Source organism: Nematostella vectensis, chromosome 8 (assembly GCF_932526225.1).
Source record: "Nematostella vectensis chromosome 8, jaNemVect1.1, whole genome shotgun sequence".
Classification (NCBI taxonomy): Eukaryota; Metazoa; Cnidaria; class Anthozoa; order Actiniaria; family Edwardsiidae; genus Nematostella; species Nematostella vectensis.
Genome location: NC_064041.1, coordinates 15,320,443 through 15,340,864, shown reverse-complemented (window position 1 = coordinate 15,340,864; position 20,422 = coordinate 15,320,443). Strand labels below are relative to the sequence as shown.

The 20,422-nt window shown below is 41.4% G+C and overlaps 2 protein-coding genes across 7 annotated transcripts in view; both read right to left on the bottom strand.

The window, feature by feature from the left end:
- Positions 1-20,422, bottom strand: part of LOC5506003 (gamma-aminobutyric acid receptor subunit beta-1) — a 23,740-nt gene extending 3,318 nt beyond the window's left edge. Inside the window, exons 1-9 of one of the 6 annotated variants that reach the window (XM_032374366.2) lie at positions 20,244-20,422; positions 6,299-6,382; positions 5,697-5,785; positions 5,008-5,075; positions 3,520-3,737; positions 3,023-3,105; positions 2,095-2,241; positions 790-1,004; positions 332-487 (exon numbers count right to left, since the gene is read on the bottom strand). In XM_032374366.2, coding sequence (XP_032230257.1) covers positions 332-487; positions 790-1,004; positions 2,095-2,241; positions 3,023-3,105; positions 3,520-3,737; positions 5,008-5,075; positions 5,697-5,785; positions 6,299-6,366 — 1,044 coding nt within the window. In that variant the 5' untranslated portion in view covers positions 6,367-6,382; positions 20,244-20,422. Of the gene's footprint in view, positions 1-331; positions 488-789; positions 1,005-2,094; positions 2,242-3,022; positions 3,106-3,519; positions 3,738-5,007; positions 5,076-5,696; positions 5,786-6,298; positions 6,383-6,477; positions 6,623-8,747; positions 8,959-20,243 lie in introns of those variants that run through there. The other 5 variants (XM_032374365.2, XM_032374363.2, XM_032374362.2 and 2 more) reach the window with 5 other exon arrangements.
- On the bottom strand, positions 12,195-13,784 carry LOC116613868. Its single transcript, XM_032374368.2, has one exon. It carries the CDS (start codon positions 13,579-13,581, stop codon positions 13,075-13,077), a length of 507 nt encoding a protein of 168 aa, XP_032230259.2. The 5' UTR covers positions 13,582-13,784; the 3' UTR covers positions 12,195-13,074.

Sequence of the window (20,422 nt, the reverse complement as noted above, 5' to 3'; positions counted from 1 at the left end):
TTAGCTCAAGAAAAATATTGAAAATCGAAGTAAAGAAATGCTAATTTGAATAATACCATACCCAGCCTTATTCCCTTTATAAATAATGAACTGTTTGCAGCTCGAGATATTTGTTTAGTCCTCGATCCCTCCCTTCAGCCAATTTGAGGATGAATGATGCTTTCACTCGTCATGATTATGATGATGATGATAACAGAGGATAGGATGATGATAGAGGCCGATTGTTTCCTAAATGCCTCACCTTTGATGATGATTATGGTGATGATGATGATGGTTATACCAATGAACATAATGATTACAAAGGCTGCTGGTTGTTTCCTAGATGTCTTACCTTTTCCATAGCTAGACGCTTGGCGGCCCGTTTTTGTTTTTCCCGTCTCATTGTCCTGTTCGCTAACACGAGGATGAGCGAGTACTCCATGAGAGACGCGAACACAAACAGAAAACACGCAATCAGGTATTTATCGACGGCCTTGACATAGTTCACCTGTAGAGTAATAAGCATGAGAAAGCAATTGAGTAAAATGACTAGCATTTTGATACGAACCAGCATAATACAGAGAGTACTAGTTATATTATTCAGTCAACCCCATAATAATAACCATTGTCTGATTGAAAAAAAAAGCTACACCCCAATTTTAAATGAATGGTGGTGGAGAACACGTGAGCAATATATATCTTTCTTACGTTACTCTAAAAAAAAGCAATACACTTGGCATACTTATTATTTGGTATGATATTTGGTATTGCTTATTCCGTTATGTTACCTAAGGAATTGCGTTACACTACCTTGGGCATTGCGTTATTCGACATCGTCAATATCGTGACTTCCGTGAGTACCGACGTGACGCCCAGTGTCACGCGAGCTGGGGATTGGTCACGTGGTAGCAGGAATGATATCCAAGAGATTAGTACAATAAGAGCGCTCGGTCCGTAGATATGGATGACGTAGAAGCTGTAGGTGCGCTCGAACGTGAAGGTAGCCATCACGCCAGACCAGTTACCTGCAAAAGGCAGCGAACAGGATATAATAGGGCCTTTTTCAGCAAATCAGTGACATTTTGTTATAAATACTTTTTACATTTTAACAAAGGGATGAAATTTTAAGAAATATAGCAAGCGAGTTTTCTGAGTTCTTAATTATCACATACTGTGTTTCTAGAAAAACTCTTACCTATTAAATTCTGTGTGTTTGTTAAAAAGTTCTTACCTATTACATTCTGTGTGTTGCTAAGAAGTTCTTACCTATTACACACGGTGTGTTTGTAAGAAAGTGCTTACCTATTACATTCTGTGTGTTTCTAAGAAGTTCTAACCTTTTACATTCTGTGTGTTTCTAAGAAGTTCTTACCTATTACACACGGTATGTGTAATATACCTAATACATACTGTGTGTTTCTAGGAAAGTGCCTACCTATTAGATACTGCGAGTTTCTTAGAAAATTTCTTACATATTACATACTATGTGTTTCTGAGAAAGTTCTTACCTATTACATACTGTATGTTTCTAAGAAAGTTCTTACCTATTTAATACTGTGTGTTTCTAAGAAGTTCTTACCTATTACATACTGTGTGTTTCTTAGAAAGTTCTTACATATTACATACTGTATGTTTCTAAGAAAGTTCTTACCTATCACATACTGTGTGTTTCTGAGAAAGTTCTTACATATTACATACTCTCTGTTTCTAAGAAAGTTCTTAATTACACACTGTGTGTTTCTAAGAAAGTTCTTACCTATTACATACTGTTTGTTTCTAAGAAAGCTCTCACCTATTACATACTGTGTGTTTCTAAAAAAGCCCTCACATATTACATACTGTGTGTTTCGGAGAAAAGTCTTACCTATTACATACTGTGTGTTTCTAAGAAAGTTCTTACCTATTACATACTGTGTGTTTCTAAGAAAGCTCTCACCTATAACATACTGTGTGTTTCTAAGGAAGCTCTTACATATTACATACTGTGTGTTTTTAAGAAAGTTCTTACCTATTATATACTGTGTGTTTCTGAGAAAGTTCTTACCTATTACATACTGTGTGTTTTTGAGAAAGTTCTCACCTATCACATACTGTGTGTTTCTAAGAAGTTCTTACCTATCACATACTGTGTGTTTCTCGAGGAAAGCTCGAGCTTCGTCAGGTTGAACTGCGGTAGAAGCTTGACGTCCCTCGGGACAAATGACATCCCGTCCCCCTCCCCCTTCTCCCACTTATACATTATGTGCTCGACGCTATAGCCGTCTGTGGAGTCATAGAGTATCATTGAGTATCATGGGGTACTTAACGGCTTTATTACGTTTTTTACTCAGAGGAAGAAAACATTTAAAGCACTCACCCTGGATTTGCCAAGGGGGGGTATGCGCTGGCTGACGCTATAAACTCTTGTTTCTATACTCACCATAACAAGATAACATCTGGAGTACAAGCTAGTCTGTTCTAAAGAGCCACCGATAAACTTGGAAACGTATTTCGTTGAATGTTTGATACTCCCCAGTAAGGGAGAAGGCTTTAAGGAAAGGAGAACTCGAGGGCGGCTTATTGAAGAGATAGAGTGACATCGAGATCGTGGACTCCATGGAGCTTCTTAGATCACACTAAGAGACACGCTCTTGTCGTGTGCGAACACGTGAATGTTTTGTGTCATGCCCCTGTACCTGGCCCTCGGACGCATCTTCCCCATCTAGGCCTTTTGGATCTACTCACAAGTCCATTTTTGGATCTACTCACAAGTCCCCTTCTGGATCTACTCACAAGTCCGATAAAGGGTTAAAACTCGGAACGTGCCTATGTGATATTACGGTGATTTAGATACACGAAGCCGGCAAGAAGACGCCGCCTCGCGCACGTGTGATAATAGCCTTGCCTATGTGTGATAATAGCCTTGGTGCTGAACATATTACTTTATCTAAATCCTTACTCGTGCGCTCCCTTGCCCCCCCCCCCCCCCCCCCCCCCACCACCACCACCACCACCACCACCATAACCCTCTTATTAAATTCTGGTTGCGCGCAAGGCTACTCACAACTCTCCATGATCAGTGGGCAGTGCTGGATGTCGAAAGGGTACAGCCGTAGATCCATGGAACAGGAGGCTTTCAGGGTCACTCTGAAACACGAACCGTCAAGTATGTTGCTATACTTTGTATCATCTGTAATATGCGTAACACTATGGTTATACTATGGTCACTCTGAACACTAATCATCAAGTATGTTGCTACTTTGTATCATCTGTGATAAGCCTTGGTGACGACGATGACTATGAAAATGATGCTGACTACGACGATGAAAATAACGATGACGATGCAAATGATGATGTGACGACGACCATGATAATGATGATGACGGTGACGATGATGACGATGAAAATGATAATGATGACGACGACAATGGCGATGAAAATGATGATGATGACGACGACGATGACGATGAAAATGATGATGACGACGACAATCGCGATGAAAATTATCTTGATGATGATGACGTCGACCAAAAAGACACCGAAATATATTTCGTTGCTTACCTGGTATTGTAATGAACCTTGCCTTTCGGCCCGATGGTTATCATAAGATTTTTGGACGTGACCTCGTGGAAGTTTGCTTGCTTGGCGTTCTTAAAGTACGAGTCGGGTAGCCAGATATTGCTCATCACAGCATTACTAAGGGACAGAGTTTGGTTAAGCCCGTGATCCAACCGGTTATCCACCCAATTCTGACGAAGGAATATGTCCATCCCAAACGCCTGCAAAAACGAACGTTTTTCAGATACATTAAAACACCATAAGAAATCAAGAAGAAGTAAGATGTTCCGTAAAAACACCGTGTTCTTTTCCTCCACTGTCATATCTTAGTGTCTTTTGCATAAACTGTCGTATCTTAGTGTCTTTTGCATAAACTGTCGTATCTTAGTGTCTTTTGCATAAACTGTCGTATCTTAGTGCCTTTTGCATAAACTGTCGTATCTTAGTGTCTTTTGCATAAACTGTCAAATCTTAGTGTCTTTTGCATATACTGTCATATCTTAGTGTCTTTTGCATAAACTGTCATATCTCAGTGTCTTTTGCATAAACTGTCATATCTTAGTGTCTTTTGCATAAACTGTCATATCTTAGTGTCTTTTGTATAAACTGTCATATCTTAGTGTCTTTTGCATAAACTGTCGTATCTTAGTGTCTTTTGCATAAACTGTCGTATCTTAGTGTCTTTTGCATAAACTGTCGTATCTTAGTGTCTTTTGCATATACTGTCATATCTTAGTGTCTTTTGCATAAACTGTCATATCTCAGTGTCTTTTGTATAAACTGTCATATCTTAGTGTCTTTTGTATAAACTGTCATATCTTAGTGTCTTTTGTATAAACTGTCATATGTTAGTGTCTTTTGCATAAACTGTCATATCTTAGTGTCTTTTGCATAAACTGTCATATCTTAGTGTCTTTTGCATAAACTGTCATATCTTAGTGTCTTTTGTATAAACTGTCATATCTTAGTGTCTTTTGCATAAACTGTCATATCTTAGTGTCTTTTGCATAAACTGTCGTATCTTAGTGTCTTTTGCATAAACTGTCATATCTTAGTGTCTTTTGCATAAACTGTCATATCTCAGTGTCTTTTGCATAAACTGTCATATCTTAGTGTCTTTTGCATAAACTGTCGTATCTTAGTGTCTTTTGCATAAACTGTCGTATCTTAGTGTCTTTTGCATAAACTGTCATATCTTAGTGTCTTTTGCATAAACTGTCATATCTTAGTGTCTTTTGCATAAACTGTCGTATCTTAGTGTCTTTTGCATAAACTGTCGTATCTTAGTGTCTTTTGCATAAACTGTCATATCTTAGTGTCTCTTGCATAAACTGTCGTATCTTAGTGTCTTTTGTAGATGCTTTACATACTGTCGATGGCGATTACCATATCATTCTTACCATGTCTTGCACATTGATGGAGTCAATGGATAGAACCCAGAAACATACAGTAAATACATACTGTCGATGGCGATTACCATATCATTCTTACCATGTCTTGCACATTGATGGAGTCAATGGATAGAACCCAGAAGCCAGTGGTTACAAGGACAGGCCCATCTGTCAATTTTATATCATAAAATATAATCATAACATATATATATATGTGTGGTGTTAACATATATCTAATGGGTGGTGTTAACTTACCGTTATACTATGGGCGGTGCAAGGTTTTACTACCGTTTTTATTTAGGTCGGTACATGGTGTTACATACCGTTATACTATGGGCGGTGTTAACATACCGTTATACTATGGGCGGTGTTAACATACCATTATACTATGGGCGGTGTTAACATACCGTTATACTATGGGCGGTGTTAACATACCGTTATACTATGGGCGATTATAACATACCGTTATACTATGGGCGGTGTTAACATACCGTTATACTATGGGCGGTGTTAACATACCGTTATACTATGGGCGGTGTTAACATACCGTTATACTATGGGCGGTGTTAACATACCGTTATACTATGGGCGATTATAACATACCGTTATACTATGGGCGGTGTTAACATACCGTTATACTATGGGCGATTATAACATACCGTTATACTATGGGCGGTATATGGTGTTACATACCGTTATACTATGAGCGGTGTTAACATACCGTTATACTATGGGCGATATATGGTGTCACATACTGTTATACTATGTGCGGTACATAGTGTTACATACCGTTATACTGAGGCCTTAACCTCGGATCGTACCGCGGTCGCTTGAATAACTCATCTAGAGTATCTGTCATTGTAATCTCCAGCTTTGACCTGTCAATAAAATAACAGAGTGTTAACACAACGACGCCAACTAGGACGACGACGAAAGACTCGCCGAAAGGGAGAGGCATGCCCCCGGGGTCACGCCCTGGCCCTGCTCAGAGTTAGAGAGAGGTCAGAATAATGGAGGGTTCGAGTTGACGAGATTTACCTAGAAATCAGCACCAAGTTAAGCATTGTTCGAGCTATGTTTTCATTCAACAGTTGTTTTGCATTGACATCAGCTCTGCTGACATCGTGTTTCATCACCCCTTGAGTTCGGATTGTCGTCACAGGGTCCAAGGCTCTTTCAATTTGAGTTGATTTTCATGTGTGGCTATGAATGTTTACTCATGTTCCTACATATTTTTTCTAAGGATAACATATCGTTGAGAAAAGAGAATTGGTTCAAGGCAGATGTGATACCTCAAGCTAATGACAAATTTGAATACAAATGTACATCTCCCACTAATTTTCTCAAAAGGAGTCTAAACTCTAAGAGTATATTTTTTGTGGATAGCAAACCTGTTGTAATCTCTGACCCTGGCCTCTGAACCAACGACTACTGCGAGAAGAATGTTCCAGAAAAGCATTTCCAATGAGATAAACCTGAAACGGCGGGGAAAAAAACACTTTAAAGATATGAAATGCGATTATAATTCAGTGCTCTCCGAGAGATCTTAAGTTGCCATAACGTTTCTAACCACATCTCACTTCCTTTCCAGATCCATAGTTTCGATCCATTCCAATCAAACAGAATTAAAGGAAAAGAAAAATTGTACATTGGGTTGAGCGGCAGTTCCTACAGTATACACTGTTGTACCATTATCAACCCTGCTTGTTTTTACATATGAAATCAGTGTGAATGCTTTTCAATTTTGTTCAATTAGCATAATGTGATATGTAGTAGCGTAGCTAAGCTAATGAGCTTTTTAAAGAAATATTTCGGTGACCTGTGCGTTTGCCAAAATAGCGGATGTGATGGAAAATTGTCGTAAAACCTTCTGTTTTTGAGTAGATGATTGAGAACATTTTAATTTTCGCGCACGAATTGGGTGAATATCTAAAAGATTCATGCCAAGTAAAATGGACATTTATGATTGGACAAATGTTGGGTAATATACTAGACGCAACAGGGTTTAACATGCACCGGTAGCACGCACTACACCTTAATGAAGTACACGACATTCGTTATTTTTATCTTCCGCTTGACTTGGGAATTATTGATTATTTTTTCGGCTTTAAATGTCGTCACCTAACAGCAAATTATCGCCTTTCTTCAATAGGCATAAGGCTAGCCTGTAGGCGCGTGCCAAGGATTGGCTGAGGGGGTATACAGTCATAGGAATCTTATAGAAAAAGCATAGTATTTGAAGATTCCTTAATAAGAAATGGCTCACTTTTTGGCTCACCTGTGTACGCGCCTGAGCCTGTGTTCAACTACAAAATGCTGGTTTGCTCTTTCGGCACAAATATAAAAAACCCTGCATCTTCTCTTTCGGGTAGCGATTTCTTCCTCGGGACATGCGGGCGGGCGGTTTTGATATTTTCTTCTAATCTCAAAATTAGGCTTTAAAGCTATCACAAGTCCATCATCATGCTTGTTTTTGTAGAAAAACGTGTAAAAGGCAAAAGACGCATGAAACATAAATTCTGGACTCGGGCGGCTAAAAAAGGTTTTAAAAGGTTTTATACATTGTCCATAAGAACACAGGTGTCTATGTTCTCTACTAAGAACTGTTTGCGTCAATTTTTCAAGATGGTTAAAAGGCTTAAGAACTTCACTTACATATGCATTTGACACAAAGAAACATAATGTATATCGGTCATTGTGGTCATCAATTAGGTGTCTTTCGACTTTTTTCTTTTGTACAAAAGTTCAATTGATTTGAAAGGCTACAGAAAAATCATCGTGAAAAAGCAAACCGAGAAAACTCTTCTTTATTGATTTCACGATAAGTGATAACTACTGCTTATATCAGAAGTCCTAGCGTTTTGAAAATCTTAGGCATTTTAATGCCTTAAAAAACACCAGCCGCAAAGTATATTTTTATAGTTAGTTTGTGTTATTATTATACATGCATTATTATATGAATATATACCGAAATCCATAAAAAAACTAAAGATAATAATTGTGTCAGAGTTAGTATGGGGTAGAAACGCTATGGAACATGGACGGCCAAGTTCCAGCAATATTTTTTGACATTTCCTTTTTCTTTTGAAATACCTTCCGACATTTGTATTGAAAGCTTGTATTTTACAGCATTATATTCAATTTAGAATTCTGACTCTAAATAATTGATGACAAACAAGTTTATTACAAATTCAAAGTTTTTTTTTTACCCTTAAGAGTTCTGCGATTATGACCGACATTTTAATGTTGTGACTTCTGACTTGGTGGATAAAATAGTTATTGTGATTTATTTGAATAAAAGTCGGTATAAAATGCGCAGCCTATAAATGCATAAATATATTCGCCAGAGGGTGGGCTTACTTGAGGACTTCAAAAAGACATTACACCGAACTGCTTGTTAAACACTGTCATCAGAGATTGCAAGGATAGAAAAAGCAAACCACTTTTTTGAGCTTCTGGGAGATTTTTTTAAAGCATACCAAAAAGAAGCTACACGAAATGTTCTTCTATTTTTTTTTTCAAGTTGTACTTTTTAGTGCTTTTTATAGTTACCAGGAAACAGTAATGCACTCATTGATGATAAAAGCGCATTTATCTATTTCTGTGGGGTATAAAATCATAGAACGTATAGGAGGTAGGAATGTTCCAATAATCTTTAACATTCCAAAGTTATAACCATCAACATGAAAATAATGTTGAGTAAACGAAACTAATCTTAATTGTTACACGGTCTTTTAAAAATGCAAACCATTGAAACGTGAAAAAAAATATTCACAATCATTAAAGTAGACTTGAAACGGCCGACCGTTATTCTCGGAGTCTTTACATAATGAATTATACCTCGTTTGCAGTTCGTGTTCTTCTTTGGTCAAAACACCAAAAGTCCACCCCCAATGCCGTGGAAATCTCACTCAAATTTGCACGTTCTGGATGATCTAAATAATAAACCCTTTCAGTAACGCCTGTACTTGGACTTTGAGTATTTCTAGGGCATAAAGAGTCGAGTCCTAATGCGCCTAGTTCTTGTTTTCGCATAAAAACAATGAGTAATGCTCGTTTGTGAATGTAACACCATTACAATAGAAGACGTCATTTCTTCTCGCCTTTTTGGGTGCGTCTTGAGCTGTAACTAATCCTGCAAACGACACTCTATTGTTTTATTCCTGACAAAGAACTTCAAATGATTATTATTGCACAAGTTTTTTGTGTGTGAATTTTTCCTTCGTGAGCCCGCAGTTCTTCTGTAGGAAGGGAAAAACCTGCTTGCAGGTGGTACTCGGTGTTATTATCGCGGAATACCCGCTCCGTTCGGTGAAAAACAGACGCAGGGCAGGTGTGTGTGTGTGTGTGTGTGTGGGGGGGGGGGGGGGGAAAGAAGATCGATCACCGGACGGAGAGGGTTTTCCGCGATAATAACACTGAGTACCGATGGGTAGCAGGGTCGCAGGGTATTACAAATCGCAGTGCTCAATCAAGAAATTATCATGGCTTTTATCTTTTGTCACCTCCAGACATAAACGCCCATCGGCACATCCTTTTTTATGTTTACTTTCTCAAAATATTCTCATAAGCGCAAAGATCACGAAATTCGAAATCTAAGTATTATATTTATGGAGAGGCTGAATAGTTTTTGTGCTTGTGGTAAAAAAAATACAAGTGTAAAGTACCTCATGAGAATTTTAATTCAAATATTCGGCTATAAGAGACCAAATTGCTACCTTGTAGTGTGGATTTCGTAAAAAATACGGGATTGTATTTCTACATTTAAGTTTACGAAATTGATAATGAAGATGTTCCATCAATAATAAATATCTATAATTTAATACTTATTATGCATACTATAGTTTTTTTTTACTATTTATGAAATCTCACGTCCTTCACGCTGTCGGCCTAGACTAGCTAAGCTATTTGCCGACAGTGCGTTTATGTAAAATATTATTTGTAAAAGAAAATAAAAAACTGTTCTGTTCTGTTCTGTTCTGAAACGCCAGAGGGCTTATAGTCTTTGTAGATAGCATTTCGCAAATTACCGCTTTTTATGACTTTATACCTGTTAAGATGACAAAATGATGCCGACATGTATTTCGACCGACGATGGGAGGGGAGACCTGATGCAGAGTATACAGCCTTTCTTAGTGTCTGTGTCAGACACCATTTGAGATCCTAGCACTGATTAGATGAAGCACCATTTCTATCGGCTATTTTGGAAAAGCAGCGTTATTTATTAAAATTGACAAATAAAGTATAAAACATCGACAGAGGCTGTTTACAGAATCGGTAACCCGGAAATTGGGGGGGGGGGGGGGATTTTTCCCATGTCGACCTGATAGGGATGCTTGTCGTAATTTTTAGGGGTCAAAATCGGGCCTCAGGTATTTGTGGGGGTTTCCGAGAAAAATAGGTTTTTCTCTTATAATTGGTATTTTTAAGGGCTTCTGGGGTATTTTTGGGTAGCAATTTTTGGTGTGCAGGTATTTTTAGGGCTATGTTTAGAATTTCCCGGCGAACATCCCTATCACTTTTAGCCTGAAGAACCACCCCCCCTCCCCACCAGGGCTCGGTAAGCTTATGAGTCTCCCAAACCGTAATACGTGATATCTCCCTCGTACTGTCAAGACTGTGGTATGAAAATTGAAGAGGAGCCCCCTATTTATGAAGATTATAATAGATTTTAGCATCTTTGAGCCAAGAAAATGAAAAACATATCTGTAAACCATTAAAATGGTTTACAGATATGTTTTTTATTAATCTTTAAAAAGATTTGCCTGTCCAGTCTGTTTATGATCTCCACCCCCACCTAAACACACACACGCATAGTCAGCCCCACTACCCATGATATGTTATTTGTGAACACATGACACTCAATAAACTCGAAAGAGTAACTCACCGCCTTTTTTCTTTTTGTTCATCAGGCCGGAGAAGTATAACATAGTGCGACAAACCAACAAATAACAGAAGACAATCATAACTCATTCTTGGAAAACTAAAATACACATTAATATAGCCACCCGAAAGCGTCTTGTCGAGCGCTTGGGTGAAAATTGCATCCTTATTAATAATGTTATAACGGAAACTGTAACCTCTATAAGCCAGCTTTTTATTGGTGGAACCTCTATAAGCCAGCTTTTCATTGATGGAACCTCTATTAGCCAGCTTTTCATTGAAGGAACCTCTATAAGCCAGCTTTTCATTGATGGAACCTCTATAAGCCAGCTTTTCATTGATGGAACCTCTATAAGCCAGGTTTTCATTGATGGAACCTTTATAAGCCAGCTTTTCATTGATGGAACCTCTATAAGCCAGCTTTTCATTGATGGAACCTCTATAAGCCAGCTACTCATTGATGGAACCTCTATAAGCCAGCTTTTCATTGATGGAACCTCTATAAGCCAGCTACTCATTGATGGAACCTCTATAAGCCAGCTACTCATTGATGGAACCTCTATAAGCCAGCTACTCATTGATGGAACCTCTATAAGCCAGGTTTTCATTGATTGAACCTCTATAAGCCAGCTACTCATTGATGGAACCTCTCTAAGCCAGCTTCTCATTGATGGAACCTCTATAAGCCAGCTACTCATTGATGGAACCTCTATAAGCCAGCTATTCATTGATGGAACCTCTATAAGCCAGCTTTTCATTGATGGAACCTCTATAAGCCAGCTTTTTAATAGCAGCTTTTTATCGGTGAAGTAAGTGGAGATGGGAAAATGAGCTTAGACGTTGTTAAGAGCTTAAAATCAGCGCAAAGGAGACGCAAGGAGAGAAAAAAAGAAAAGGAACCGTTCTATTTCTTCCTTCTCCGATATGCGTCTCCTATGCCCTGATTTTTACACGCGCAGCAGGATTTCAGCTCGTCACGGAGAATTTGGTTCCTAAAAGATACTTAAATGGATGTGGACAAGCTTCAGAATACTCTATGGAAATTATCAATTAATCAAGCATTTTTCGAAAATACAAGACTGCGATAACCTACTCAGGTGATCTTAGTCAAGTGAGGTTGTCTTGTAAAACGGAAAAGGACTATGTATTTTGTTACCATGGAAACTAAGGTCACGTGATGTTACGTGACGCCTGTTTCCGACTTCGCCCTCTAGTCGCAAGAATTTTTCGGACGGATGTCCACAAATGCATCGAAGTCTGGTACAGTTTCCTGAAAAAAATATCTTACGAGTTGCAAACGTCACGTTTCTTAAACGCAAGGTCCAACTGGACAGGAACAACAAATATAGGAACTATCTGTTCCTATATTTGCTGTGCAGCATCAAATTTCAAATCAGATCACGATTTCTCGAAAAGTCTGTTTATTTTGCTTGAAGGACTTGAAAGCCTAATGCATGTGAAAATATTTTTGGGTCAGTTCAGAACAATCACAATTCTGACCTAATCCGTACAAGGAATAGTAATGTTTTGTTATACAGTCATGCGCATTAAAGCAAAAGCGGCACTTGGAATAAACTTAATCGGTGATGTACTGCTGTACTGAAGTACTGCTTCCATGGCTCCGTGGATCCGCGAATAATTAGAAAAAATGATCAAGTCAACTGGATTATCAAGATTATCACGTCAACTAAAAGGACTGCATCCTTGGATCCGTGAATAATTAGAAAGGATTATCAAGTCAACTGGTAGGCAATAAAGGAATTGGCGGTTTGATAAACCCGTGTAAATTATTGACGGATTGACGGATTGAACCAAATCTAGACCACAGATTTCTTGCTCGATGATGAGCTCTCTCTATCGCACCTACGATCACTGGCAGGCATTTTGACAGCTCTGTGGCGTGTTAGTCTCGGCATCGTATTCGCATTGCACTTGTCACGTTTTTGTGGCGACGCTTCTTCTGCACTCTTTTGTAGAACCGCTGGACTTCTTCTGTAGAACCGCTGGACAGGTGGCGCGCATACTGTACTTGCGAGGAGGCCGACGAGATATCGGACAGTCGTGACATCACGTCTTCTTCCAGTTTTGTTCCCTTGTCGCCATGCAGTATGTCCAAGCATTGACGGGCCTTGGTCGCGACCTCTCTAGATCTTCGCTTTTGATAATGCACTCTTGCTACAACCGAGCTGTGTTTTTGATCCTCTGAAACTGCGTCTTGTTCTCGTGCGCTAAGCTGGTTGCAGCTAGCCGTTTCGACAATCTGTCGGTAGCGCGTCGGATAAACCTATTTTCCAATGGCATAAAACACCAATTTGCTAGTGAGCTCTCCGAGCTTGCTGTGCTGTTCTCCGTTTCTATTCACGATCACGTAGTCGCAAGCTGGATTCTGCAAAGGGCGAATGTGATTGATATATCCATCCAAAACGGTCATGTTCGCGTCGGTTAAAATGAGTGAGTCAAACCCGTATCTCGCTGCCGTTTTGAATATTTTTTCATCAATGAATCCCTCGTTTGATTTCGCTGTGTGAACCATGTCAACAGTGAGGTACTGGTACGTCATGGGTCGAGAGCCCTTTACTTTGATGAACAAGTAGAGGGCTAGAAATTTGGTGGCAAACGTCAAGTCCCCCGAGCAAACGTCACCTGGTTTGTCCCTGCATTTCTTGAGCACTTCTTCGTATCGAGGAAGGTAACGAGAAACAACTTCCAGTAGCTCGTCGAGAGAAGCCCAGTGACCCTTGGCTTCTAACACATCAATGTCCAGATCACTGGTCCACTGTAATCTCATCATCTTACATACTGTTTGCCGAAATCTTTTCAAGTACGTCTCGGTGACGGACAATCCTCTAGCCACTGTATCAGACAATCCCTAGCTCAACCTTTTGAATTACACTAGTTCCCCGATGGCGTCCAGCATGTCCAAGATTCATGCATCGTATCAGCAAATTTAAATAGAAGGTTGGGAGAGCATAAGCTATAGTTGACGTTTTTCCAAGTCAAATCGTCTTCGTCTTTGCAGCAAAATCTGAGAAACGGCAATTTGTCGTGCCTTTCGGTCACTTTTGCATCCCCCGCCACTCCCTGTGAGCCAAGAAAGAAATTCTTTAGCGATTACAACTGACGCTTCAAAGGTTGGTATCGATCTGCTCGAGCTAGTTGGCTTTTTGGCTCTTTCATTACAATCGTTCACTTGACTAGCTTCAATTTCTGCATTGCTTGGCTTCTGGTCAAAGTAAAAGAACCAACCGTGCTTTCTTGCAACGTGTTTCCTGCAGCCTCTTTGAGTCCCAAATCCATCGTGCTCGCACGCCTGAACTGGGCAGTGAAAACGTCGGATTCATCTTTCTCCAAGTAAAGTCTTTTTGGTTTGGGTAAAGCATTTGTCACTTTAGCCAAGTCAACTTGCTTGGACGTTTTACTCATCGTTCTTGGATGGAGAGGCAATGAGAAATGAGCATGCTCTCACCTGCCAGTTGTTTTATATGATGTGTTCCTAGAATTTATACGATGTGTTCCTAGACTACGAAAACCTTTACTGGCCAATGGCAAGGCAAATGTACTAAGCGTGTTCAAACTTGTCCTTAACATGTTTAAGCCGTTTGGGAACCAAAGATTGGCGATAAGCTTGCCCTGCCCCCGTGTTCAGGCAGCTTGATGTTCAAGATCCAACATGCCTTGACCGATTTGATCTCTTAGACAATGTCACATTTTGCTTATCCCTCTCCTTTATTCCCATTAGTCGCCAAAGGAACAGGGCGTTCCTTTCAGCGTCGGAACACTTTGTTCCCATGATGGATAACCGATGGATAACCGATCCAAAATGTTCCTTTAATGAAAGGGATCGTTTTGTTCTATAGGAAATATTTGTTCCCAATAGCGTCGAAGTGGAAATAAAGGTTCCTTTTAGTATAGGAACAATATGATCCCATTTGTGTATATATGAACTAATCGTGACATCTTGCTACGCCCACTTTGTTCAACTGCTTTTTTTTATTTGGGAAATGCACGTTCCCAATTTCCAAAAAAAGGAACTTCACGTTCCCCCTTTTAGGTCCAATTAAGACATGATAACAGAATGTTCTTAGCTGGCGTGCGATTAGGAACAAAGAGTTCCCCTTTTGTTAGGTCCAATTAAGACATCAGAACAGGATGTTCCTTACTGGCGTGCGGTTAGGAACAAAGAGTTCCTCTTTTGTTAGGTCCAATTGAGACATGGGAACAGAATGTTCCTAATTGTGTAAGAAAGACCCATCTGATTTTCCTGATTAGGAACAATGTATTCCTTTGTTATTACAAATGGGCCTTTTTGTTCCTAATAAGTATTTTTTGTGTTCCGAATAGTGCAAAATGTGTTCCTTTGTACGGCCAAAAGTTTGTACCTTTGTTTCAGGAAAGGAACAACCGGCTTGTTCCTAATTCAATTATAGGAACAAAAATAAAGGAACGGACCCCTTTTATTCGGCCTATCGTAGCGCTAGTGCGACTCGGTTTTTATCCAAACAATCAATTTTAATGATCTATAAGTTAAACCCAGTTATAGTCGAAGTTTTGCTCCAAAAATCAAAGCGATTTAACAGAAAATTGCGGTTCTCTCATTTTGGGAAACGTAAGAGAAAGACAGACAGACGGACAAACAAAGGCATGTTGTTCTGTTGTTTGAGGCATTTTTAACATTTTCTTAGTTTATCTTTGTCAAGGGAAGTCTGATGATTTTTTATACCTATTATCAAGATAGCATTCCCAATTTCTCCTATTCCCACATGATTCGTTAGTGAATTTTCTTAAGTGTTTAACGTTTGATTGTTCCAATCGGTTGAGTATAAATTAATATCGCGCTCTCACTTATTGCTGAAAACGAAAATCTAAAAATCTAGAACGGCATTTTCCCTATTTGATACACGCGCTATTACGGAGGGCAACAACATACCATAGGACCAAGAGAGCATAAGATATCTTATGCTCTCTTGAAAGCAGGTAATGTGCTAAAATCTCGAAATAACCATCTAGAAACAAAGTTGAATAATTTATTTACCAACTTCAATAGAAAATATCGCATTGGCTTCCCCAAATCAGCCGATGGCAAGAGATGCTTTTTCACACTTGGTACTTAGATGACAAAATGGCGACTGACTGCTGTCTAAACAGCGCACTGCCGCTAGAGTTCAGCAATGCTGTGTGAGCTCCGTCTGGAGAATGCTATTAAGCCACAGGTAGCCATAATTCGACACAAATAGTGAGCTTGGGCTACCTGTGATTAAGCTAGACATAATAGGCTTTCCCCAACGTCCCGCAATAAATCATATCCTACTTGTAAGCGCGCCAAAGACCATTTGCTAACCTTGATAGCAGGGGGAGGGAGATGCAGCCATTGTACTCGTACGATATATTCCCAAAAAGTAAATTACAGAGTAACGGAGGAAAAAAAAACTATTTATTTTAGGGAGCAGTAATTATTTAGCGGGGGGTTGGGGGCTAGTGAGATTTGGGGAAGAGTTTTTGTAGCTTCGATTTGAGAGTACATTGTCGTTAGAACATCGTTAGAACATCGTCGCCCCAGGCTCTTTTAAACCACTTAAAAAACGACTGCCGTTGATTAATTGATATGAGATCGCAATTTTTGTGCTCTAGATTGGGTAAGGGTGGAAATTTTTGAACCGGAAAAACTTCAACTTAGCAGCCCCGCCCTCCTCTCCCCGATAAATAATGACCGCTCCCTCATGGAAAAAGAACAATGTCTCTATTATAGACTGCTAGATAATAGGCTACTAGCAATGCATTGTTGGCTCATGATAGGGTAAAACGGAGCCAGAAATAATCTTCCGAGACTAGGGGCAAAATATTTACTTGTCTCTTAAAAATCATAAGCATGAGAAAACAATCTGAACATGATTCTCAAAATGACTTTGCTATTTTCATGCTATTAGTCAATAAATATAGATATTGAAAATAATCGATATTAATAACAATAGCAAACACAGACCCGTTTTACAAGGTTTCGTCTTTTCTCTACCAAGTTCGTGGATCAATAAGATGATAATATTAATACTAATAGCAAACACAGACCCGTTTTACAAGGTTTCGTCTTTTCTCTACCAAGTTCGTGGATCAATAAGATGATAATATTAATAATAATAAAATTCACAGTTTTATACACAATAACGGCGAAAAAGAAACTCTATTTTAGAACCCTAACCAGTAACACCTTTTATTTAATAATAAACAAAATAAACCTGGGAATTAATAATCATTTTAAAACAAAGATTTACACTTTATTTTGCAAATACCGCTTTCCTTAATCGATGAAAATATATGCTTTTCTCAAGCTTGGTATTGTGCTGGGATTACAGAGACTAACAGAGAGCGGCGGCAAGGTCTCTGGGATTGCAGAGACTGACAGAGAGCGGCGGCAAGGTCTCTGGGATTACAGAGGCTGAAAGAGAGCGGCTGCAAGGTCTCTGGGATTACAGAGACTGAAAGAGAGCGGCGGCAAGGTCTCTGGGATTACAGAGGCTGGCAGAGAGCGGCGGCAAGGTCTCTGGGATTACAGAGACTGAAAGAGAGCGGCGGCAAGGTCTCTGGGATTACAGAGACTGACAGAGAGCGGCGGCAAGGTCTCTGGGATTACAGAGACTGACAGAGAGCGGCGGCAAGGTCTCTGGGATTACAGAGGCTGATAGAGAGCGGCTGCAAGGTCTCTGGGATTACAGAGACTGACAGAGAGCGGCGGCAAGGTCTCTGGGATTACAGAGGCTGATAGAGAGCGGCGGCAAGGTCTCTGGGATTACAGAGGCTGACAGAGAGCGGCGGCAAGGTCTCTGGGATTACAGAGGCTGATAGAGAGCGGCGGCAAGGTCTCTGGTAAGAGACTGACAGAGAGCGGCGGCAAGGTCTCTGGGATTACAGAGACTGACAGAGAGCGGCGGCAAGGTCTCTGGGATTACAGAGGCTGATAGAGAGCGGCGGCAAGGTCTCTGGTAAGAGACTGACAGAGAGCGGCGGCAAGGTCTCTGGGATTACAGAGACTGACAGAGAGCGGCGGCAAGGTCTCTGGGATTACAGAGACTGACAGAGAGCAGCGGCAAGGTCTCTGGGATTACAGAGACTGACAGAGAGCGGCGGCAAGGTCTCTGGGATTACAGAGACTGACAGAGAGCGGCGGCAAGGTCTCTGGGATTACAGAGACTGACAGAGAGCGGCGGCAAGGTCTCTGGGATTACAGAGACTGACAGAGAGCGGCGGCAAGGTCTCTGGGATTACAGAGACTGACAGAGAGCGGCGGCAAGGTCTCTGGGATTACAGAGACTGACAGAGAGCGGCGGCAAGGTCTCTGGGATTACAGAGACTGACAGAGAGCGGCGGCAAGGTCTCTGGGATTACAGAGACTGACAGAGAGCGGCGGCAAGGTCTCTGGGATTACAGAGACTGACAGAGAGCGGCGGCAAGGTCTCTGGGATTACAGAGACTGACAGAGAGCGGCGGCAAGGTCTCTGGGATTACAGAGACTGACAGAGAGCGGCGGCAAGCTCTCTGGTAAGAGACTGACAGAGAGCGGCGGCAAGGTCTCTGGGATTACAGAGACTGACAGAGAGCGGCTGCAAGGTCTCTGGGATTACAGAGACTGACAGAGAGCGGCGGCAAGGTCTCTGGGATTACAGCGGCTGACAGAGAGCGGCGGCAAGGTCTCTGGGATTACAGAGACTGACAGAGAGCGGCGGCAAGGTCTCTGGGATTACAGAGGCTGACAGAGAGCGGCGGCAAGGTCTCTGGGATTACAGAGACTGACAGAGAGCGGCGGCAAGGTCTCTGGGATTACAGAGACTGACAGAGAGCGGCGGCAAGGTCTCTGGGATTACAGAGACTGACAGAGAGCGGCGGCAAGGTCTCTGGCATTACAGAGACTGACAGAGAGCAGCGGCAAGGTCTCTGGGATTACAGAGACTGACAGAGAGCGGCGGCAAGGTCTCTGGGATTACAGAGGCTGACAGGGAGCGGCGGCAAGGTCTCTGGGATTACAGAGACTGACAGAGAGCGGCGGCAAGGTCTCTGGGATTACAGAGACTGACAGAGAGCGGCGGCAAGGTCTCTGGGATTACAGAGACTGACAGAGAGCGGCTGCAAGGTCTCTGGGATTACAGAGACTGACAGAGAGCGGCGGCAAGGTCTCTGGGATTACAGAGACTGACAGAGAGCGGCGGCAAGGTCTCTGGGATTACAGAGACTGACAGAGAGCGGCGGCAAGCTCTCTGGTAAGAGACTGACAGAGAGCGGCGGCAAGGTCTCTGGGATTACAGAGACTGACAGAGAGCGGCTGCAAGGTCTCTGGGATTACAGAGACTGACAGAGAGCGGCGGCAAGGTCTCTGGGATTACAGCGGCTGACAGAGAGCGGCGGCAAGGTCTCTGGGATTACAGAGGCTGAAAGAGAGCGGCGGCAAGGTCTCTGGTATTACAGAGACTGACAGAGAGCGGCGGCAAGGTCTCTGGTATTACAGAGACTGACAGAGAGCAGCGGCAAGGTCTCTGGGATTACAGAGGCTGACAGAGAGCGGAGGCAAGGTCTCTGGGATTACAGAGACTGACAGAGAGCGGCGGCAAGGTCTCTGGGATTACAGAGAGCGGCGGCAAGGTCTCTGGCATTACAGAGACTGACAGAGAGCAGCGGCAAGGTCTCTGGGATTACAGAGACTGACAGAGAGCGGCGGCAAGGTCTCTGGGATTACAGAGGCTGACAGGGAGCGGCGGCAAGGTCTCTGGGATTACAGAGACTGACAGAGAGCGGCGGCAAGGTCTCTGGGATTACAGAGACTGACAGGGAGCGGCGGCAAGGTCTCTGGGATTACAGAGACTGGCAGAGAGCGGCGGCAAAGGTCTCTGGGATTACAGAGACTGACAGAGAGCGGCGGCAAGGTCTCTGGGATTACAGAGACTGACAGAGAGCGGCGGCAAGGTCTCTGGGATTACAGAGACTGACAGAGAGCGGCTGCAAGGGTCGCAATTAGTCCATCAATTCGTCTCTCAAAGCACTTCGAGTAAAACATAATTGGACACTCGGGCTAAGTGTGCTGTTCTCAGACATTTGAATGAGTCGTCAATATAACTACTTATAAGGCTACTTAGAACAGCTCCTATCGACAGCGATGGCGTAGACACCATTATGTAAAATACATTTTTTGAAACCCAAATATGAGAGCCATCTAAACTAAAGCTTTAAAGAAGTGAAATATACAATTCCGTGGCCACAAGAATCTGGACTTGCCTTTCAAAGTCAGGCTATGTGATGAAAAAAAACCTTTATCAAAGAAATTCCTTACGTCAAATTTTAATTTGAAAAGATATGATTATAATTTTCTCAATACATTTCTAGAGATAATAAGGTTCGTATCAATAGAGTTAAAGAGCGTTTAGAAATGTCTAGGGCATTAGAGCAAAGGGGATATGAAAACGAAGAACTCACCTGGTTTCTAGCGAAGTCGGCGCAGTGAGAGACAACGGGATAATATCGTGTCGTTCTAGACTTTATACTGAGTGGGCTTTTTTATTTATCTCATCCATCCATCCATCTTTTATTCATTCCGACACACAATAGTGCTCTCACCTTGCTTGAAATGATAACTATTCTCCGGGAAAAAAAAA

Excerpts from the sequence above, each read along its gene's own strand:
- LOC116613868 (XM_032374368.2), bottom strand. The coding sequence starts at position 13,581 with ATGATGAGATTACAGTGGACCAGTGATCTGGACATTGATGTGTTAGAA.